At 38.0% G+C, this 7,364-nt stretch overlaps 1 protein-coding gene across 1 annotated transcript; it reads left to right on the top strand.

Moving 5' to 3' along the window:
- Nucleotides 1-253: 253 nt before the first annotated feature.
- Nucleotides 254-6,943, top strand: LOC121743650 (probable LRR receptor-like serine/threonine-protein kinase At1g56140). The gene is made up of 23 exons (XM_042136978.1): nt 254-453; nt 1,561-1,744; nt 1,832-1,903; nt 1,996-2,067; nt 2,160-2,231; nt 2,315-2,386; nt 2,473-2,544; nt 2,620-2,691; nt 2,772-2,843; nt 2,967-3,044; nt 3,126-3,197; nt 3,285-3,356; nt 3,476-3,541; nt 3,618-3,683; nt 3,755-3,802; nt 3,888-3,952; nt 4,193-4,569; nt 4,655-4,853; nt 5,055-5,219; nt 5,308-5,426; nt 5,514-5,965; nt 6,038-6,188; nt 6,362-6,943. The coding sequence occupies exons 1-23, from the start codon at nt 339-341 to the stop codon at nt 6,749-6,751; spliced, it is 3,123 nt and encodes a 1,040-aa protein (XP_041992912.1). The 5' UTR covers nt 254-338; the 3' UTR covers nt 6,752-6,943.
- The last annotated feature ends 421 nt before the right edge of the window (nt 6,944-7,364 follow it).

The following is a 7,364-nucleotide window of genomic DNA, read 5'->3' as shown; positions in this document are numbered from 1 at the left end:
TTTAAGATAAAAATGATCTTTAGTAAACAAATTTAAATGGAGACAGCGAATGGTCGTTGCTCTTAAAAGATCAAATGTTGCTTTGTCGTGTGTACACTCAAGAACAAAGTCATGATAGTACATTAGTTTCCAAGTTGATCAACTTGAATTTCTTAGTATTTAAAAGTGAGCTGCGTCTCTGTCAGCCACAGCCACCATATATGTTATGCGTTTTCACATACTACATTAATTTAATTTGATTTGGTACACACACTATATTTAAAACCTTCTACACAATACACATAATCTTCATACACACACACACACACCTCTCTTATTCTCAAAGATATAATTTTGGTATGGCGGCTGTTCGGTGGCGGGTGGCGGTTTTGTTGGCTGTGTTCGCCGCTACCCAATTGGTCGATATTCATGCTCAAACTACAACTACAAACGCCACTACTGATCCATCTGAAGGTGCCCTTTTCTCTCTCCCTCTCATATTTCAGTAGTACAAATAGGAGAACTCATCCCAAAGCTCATTTAGTCTATATACCCGACATCAGTTGTTCTCATGACTGATGTGGGAATTGAGTCCGTAACATACTTTCTCTTTTTGCTTCACCTTTCCTTTTTCTTTACCAAAAAAGGTTTTGATTCAGAAAGTGAAAAACAAAGATGGGCTTTTAATGTTACCGTACAAGTTTTGGATTTCGTTCAACTGTTTTGGAATTTTTATGAGAAGTTGGTTTGCAAGAATAATTTTACATATCTCAGTTTTGATAATTAAGATTTAGTAGTTAACTTATGTTTGGAATTAGTACCATTAAATTAGATTCATCCTACAAAAAATCAGTATTCACTCTGCAAACGAAACTGATTTAATTGGGACTTTGTATTCAAGTACCATTTTAATTTTTATTACATGGATCTAGAATAATGGCTTTTTTTATATATCGTACATCGAATTTGTAAAAAGTCAATGAGTTTTTTACTTCTTGAAATAGATGTTGTAACTGCCGACTAGTCAATTCAATAATATTGAGTTGTATATTCAAGTAGTCATCGTGTAATTCATCCGAGGACAAAAAATTGCAACTTTCCTAAATTATTAATTAGCACATTGCTTTTTTAGTAATTAACTCTTTGATTTTAAAATTTTATTCAGTCAAAGTCCTGATTCTCTATCTAATTTGTTCTGATTAGTTGAGCTACTTCAAAGAAGGGAGAGAAAAATGGTTGCTTTGGCTCAAATTAACATCCCAAAATAGGAAAACTCGCATCTAGAGTTTCTTTTTTCCATTGCTCGATATTCACATTTCATGAACATCATGTGCTTTATTGGATTTGCAAAAGAATATGACTAAATTTGCAATAAAATTGAATTATAGAAGAATGCAAAAGATGCAATTCAGTTTGTAATAAATTAGTATTTATCAGTCTTACTAAGTTGTCCACTTCTAGGTGCCAAACATAAATTTGATACTAGTTGAGCCGTTATACTTGCTCCGTCCCACGTAAAGTGAAACATTTCTTTTCGGCATAATAATAATTAATAAAGTTGTTATTGGTTTGGATGTACAGCAAGTGGTCTGAACCGCATGTTTGCGCGATGGGGAATCTCGGCTACAGATGGTTGGAACATTAGCGGAGAGGTTTGCAGCGGTGTTGCCACTAATGCCACTGATGTTGAAACCAATAACATTAATCCCTCCATCAAGTGTGACTGCTCCTACAACAACAACTCCACTTGCCATATCATTCTCTTGTAATTTTACTACTAGTAGTATTTTTTCCTTCCTATCTAATGCTAGTATATTCATATTTGCTCACTTTAATTCATTATTTTACGCAGGAGAGTTTATGCCTTGGACGTTGCTGGCCCGTTGCCTGATGAACTCTGGAACTTCACCTATCTCACTAATATGTATATATCTTTTTTATCATTTACTAGTATCATATTTACGAGCTTTACGTTGAAAAATACTAAACGTCGCACAAATGCATGATGTGTTTCAGAAACTTGGCTCAAAACTATTTGACAGGTCCGATTCCAGCTTCCATTGGAAATCTGAGTCGCATGCAGTACTTGTACGCCTCTTTGTTTTCGATTCTTGAGTGATTTTATCATTTTATGAAAATATTTGCATATGGCTACTGCCCTGATTTATCTATACTATTAGGAGCCTTGGCACGAATGCGTTATCAGGGACGATTCCAAGTGAGCTTGGGCTGCTCACCGACCTCAGATCCTTGTGAGTTCCCTTACCAGAATGGCCAAACATTTTGAATGAAGGAAAAACGTTTTATCAGTTAAGTTATGTTTCATCGTGCGTAGGTCATTTGGCACAAACAATTTCTCTGGCCCTATACCGTCTGAGCTCGGGAGCTTAACACGGCTATCACAAATGTAATTTTCTCAGTCTTTTTTTTATCCCATTACTATTCACTACAATTTATTTCTTTCTACAATACTGCATTGGTATTTCTTTCCAGATACATGAATAGTGCCGGAGTTAGTGGTCCGATACCTCCATCATTCGCAAATCTACGCAACATGGAGAGAGTGTAAGACCACTATACTATACTATGCATAAAAGGAAAAATTGACAATGATGATTAATGTGGATTTTCGGGTTTCAGATGGGCATCGGACAATGAATTCACAGGGCCGATACCTGACTTTATCGGAAGCTGGTCAAGTCTTGTTCAACTGTGAGTCACAATCTTTTTTTGTGTATACTATTTTGAAACAAATATTCCAAGCTTCATGATCATTTGTTATCATTTTATAGGAGGTTTCAAGGAAATTCATTTGTAGGTCCAATACCAGCATCTTTCTCAAATTTAAGCTTGTTGAATGACTTGTAAGTACTATCCACAACTTTTTTTACTGTCATCTGATTTTAGTTGTTGTGTAAAACTATAAATTTTTCCACTTTCTTTATTATGTGAAAGCTAACTTTCTTGGCCATATGCGACGTCTTTAGGAGGATTAGCGATGTATCCAGCGCCAATGGTAGCTCGTCCCTCAACTTCCTCCGAAACATGACCTCTCTATCGACCTTGTAAGAAGTCGCCTTAGCTTCTCATTATCCAAGTAAAAGTAATGTGGATTGTTAGTGATGAGTTGTTACTCTGTTTGGCAGAGTGTTGAGGAACAACAATATTTCTGGTAGCATACCTTCATTTTTGGAGGGATTTGGGAGTTTGACACTTCTGTAAGTATATATTTATACATCTTTTATTGGTATACTACTCTTTGATTTGCATACGATAACAAATATCCTAATCACTCCATGTTTCAGGGATTTGAGCTTCAACAATTTGAATGGCACAGTTCCAGAGTTCCTTTTCAATCAGTCTTCTCTCACTAACATGTAACTCTCTATCTATAAATTACACACATTAATTATTTATCTCAAACAACTAGTTTCCTTTTTTTCCAGAAAGTTAAAAGCTAGTAGTACTAATTTATCTCATGTTCTCATATTTCCAGATTTCTTGGTAGTAACAAGTTAACTGGTGGACTTCCGTCGCGAAAGAGTTCGTCACTCAGGACCATGTATGCTTCTATTAATCAGTATTTATGTTAATAGAAACAAAATTGATGTTGTATTAATACTTTTATTTGCTTCTAGAGATTTATCATACAACGAATTATCCGGAAGTTTTCCGTCTTGGATCAGTGAAGAGAACTTACAACTGTAAGTCCACAAGCCAAACATACATACATATGTCTTGTTAGATTCTTGATTTGCAATTTTTTTTTGTACAGTAATGTGGTTTCCAACAACTTCACCTTTGGAGATTCTAATACTACCAGGTGCTTTTAAGGCATTCAAGTTCTTACATAGTTTCGCGTGTTTAACTCATTTGTTTATCGTAATTCATCCGCTTCATCCTTGCAGCGCTCTACCTTCTGGTTTAGAATGTCTCCAGAGGAATTTTCCGTGCAGTCGAGGACAGCCTATATGTAAGTAGTGATATTAAGTTAAAAATGAGGGAACTATTAACATATTCAAATTTTTTATTGGGTGTGAAAACAAAAGATAATTAACAATCACAAAACATTTTTGTGGTAGATTGAGCATAAAACAGTATTTATAAGCCAAATTGGCTTTTTGTAATGATCTTTATGGCAATTTCTTATCTTTGCAATAGCAAAATAGATATTTTGATACATGAATCAAATGAGAGGTGTATGAATGCGCAGATTCAAGGTTTGCAGTGAACTGTGGTGGTAGAAGTATAACATCTAATGATGGGATAGAGTACGAAGCAGACAGTGAGGCTCTTGGTCCAGCAACGTATTACACGAGCTCTACACGCAGATGGGCAGTTAGCAATGCCGGTTTTGCTGTTGACAACATTGCACCGGAATACATAAGCTCTACCGCGTCTCAGTTCACCAATACTCTAGATTCGGAGCTCTTCCAAAATGTCCGTCTCTCTGCTGGTGATCTCAGATATTACGGATTAGGCCTTCAAAACGGTAACTACACTGTAAGGCTCCAGTTCGCAGAGACAATCAACCCTGTTGCTAGGACTTGGCAGGCGGTTCAAAGGCGTGTTTTTGACATATACGTCCAGGTTTGCGTTTCGCATTTACTCTCTCCAACTGCATTCATTCTTGCGCGTTACTTGAAAAAGAAAAGGCTATTATGATGATACGCAGGGGAGTTTGGCAGAGAAGGATTTCGATTTGCAGAGAGAGAGTGGAAGGGTCCCTCTAAGAGCTGTGACGCGGGAATTCACTGCAGTGGTAGTCGAAAACTATATGGAAATCCATCTGTTTTGGGCCGGAAAAGGGACCTGCTGTGTACCTGCTCAAGCTGTGTATGGACCTTTAATTTCCGCAATAAGTGCTACACCAAGTATGTTCTCTGCTCATGCAAATTTAGTACTTTTCTACATTATTCTCTCTCTTACTTTACCACTTCTCCACTTTAACTATTTATTATCATTTTTATAAAACGAGTGCAGAAAAGTGTCAATGAGACTCCTAATGTAGAAGGAGGGAGTACTATTTTCTTTTTCTTTCTCATCACTTGATTGTGTTTTATTTTCTTGATCAGATTTCGTTCCAACCGTTTCGGATAATCCTCCTGGTGGTAAAAAGAACCGGACGGGTTTGATTGTTGGCATTGTTGTTCCGGTTTCAGTTGCAGCTTTGCTTTTTATATTTGTGTTTTGTTACATATCTCAGCGAAGAAAAAAGCAAAAGAACATCGATGATGAAGGTAACGTTCATCGTTTTCTTAATACATGTCCAAATCTCAACGATCAGACTAACGTTCTCTATGTTAATTGGGGTGGGTTGATTTACAGAGTTTCTAGGGATCGATGCTCAAACTTACACATTCAGTTACGCGGAACTTAGAGCTGCTACTGGCGACTTCGACCCTTCTAACAAGCTCGGAGAGGGAGGATTTGGACCTGTCTACAAGGTATCCACATTCATTCTTAACACGCATGAACAATGACACAAGATACGTGTATATATATATCGATTTTGTTTTCGTATGAGCAAACAGGGAACACTCGCGGATGGAAGACTAGTTGCGGTGAAACAGCTCTCAGTGGCGTCACACCAAGGGAAGAGTCAGTTTGTAGCGGAGATTGCAACTATATCAGCCGTGCAGCATCGCAACCTTGTGAAGTTGTACGGATGCTGCATTGAGGGAGTGAAGCGCCTCCTCGTGTACGAATTTCTACAGAACAAGAGCCTCGACCAGATACTATTTGGAGCGAGCAGCGGCACGTCTCTGTTTCTTGACTGGACAACACGTTCGGACATATGCATGGGGGTAGCAAGGGGCCTGGCTTACCTACACGAGGAATCTCGACTTCGGATTGTTCACAGAGATGTCAAGGCTAGCAACATTCTGCTCGATTCTGATCTCGTGCCTAAACTCTCCGACTTCGGATTGGCCAAATTATACGACGACAAACAGACTCATATCAGCACTAGAGTCGCAGGCACAATGTACGTTCGATTCACCGCATTATTTACTTCCTAGATACTATAAGATGATGGATTAATTTTGTGTTGATGCAGTGGTTATCTAGCACCGGAATATGCCATGCGCGGCCATCTCACCGAGAAGGCTGATGTCTTCAGCTTTGGCGTCGTCGCTCTTGAGATTGTCAGCGGGAGGCTCAATTCCGACACAACTTTGGAAAATGAGAGGATGTATCTTCTTGAATGGGTATGGATGCACACTAAACTCCTCATTAGTACCGTATGATATTATCCGCTTTGGTTAAGCCCTCGCAATTTTGTTTTCTGACCCTTCTCAAAAGGCCTCATACTAATGACATAACGGCTGCACTTATATATTGTTTGCACATTTTCTAATAACCGTTAGTTGTGGCGTTCCAGGCTTGGAACCTTCATGAAAACGGCAAGGAAATCGAGCTGGTGGACCCGACGTTGCAAGAGTACGAGGTTGATGAAGTGAAAAGAATCATCGACATTGCCCTCCTATGCACGCAGGCGTCCCCGGGGCTAAGGCCGATGATGTCGCGTGTGGTGGCAATGCTTGCCGGCGACATTGAGGTGCCGTCTGTGACTACGCGACCGGGCTATCTTACTGATTGGACGTTTAACGATGCGACCACTTTCGTGACCAACACTGCTAGCTCGACGTCGGATCATGGTGATGCTCATCTAGGTTCGACGGCTGCAACTACAGCTACAGATGTAGGAGCCTATTCACCTCTTGATCCTAGTAAACCAATGCTTAATGAGATCATTGGTGAGGGTAGATAGTAACCGCTTTCTCCATTTTTGCTTGTATTTTATATTATTCCATTTGTACATGTGTGCCGGAGCGGATATGATTGTTGCTAGATCTTGGACTAACTTTTTTCTTTAGGTTCAAACAGTCTCTCTACCTTTACTACATGTTCAACATTGGTGTCACACCAATTGCTTCTTTTTATGATCAGATATTGCTCTTCATGTCCCTTAAAAATAATTTTTTTTAAAAGGATATAAGTTTAATACATAATTAATAAAATAAAAGAGAGATAAAAAAATATATATAAAATCAAAAGTCAGTTCTAATTTAGTTAATTTTGCACTAGATATGATGTTAAAAGTAAGGTATACCGCAAAAGTATGGTATACCGAACGTGGCTTCACTACTGAGTTTGCATATATAATACAAAAAGTTTTATTCGTGTTTCAGTTTAGTACATTCTTCTATTTTTGTTTGGACGTCGTTAACTATTTGTCAAGGTGAAGTACAAAATGTATCATAATTGTTTCATATTGGTACAAAATTTTTATCATTATTTATATTGGTACAAAATTTTTATCATTGTTTTATGGTTTGTGCGTCATATAAGTAAAAAGTTAACGCCGTATACGGTGGAATGTA

Source organism: Salvia splendens, chromosome 8 (assembly GCF_004379255.2).
Source record: "Salvia splendens isolate huo1 chromosome 8, SspV2, whole genome shotgun sequence".
NCBI classification, from domain to species: Eukaryota; Viridiplantae; Streptophyta; class Magnoliopsida; order Lamiales; family Lamiaceae; genus Salvia; species Salvia splendens.
Note: the sequence above shows the minus strand (reverse complement) of the source record. Positions and strands in the feature narration are given on the sequence as shown.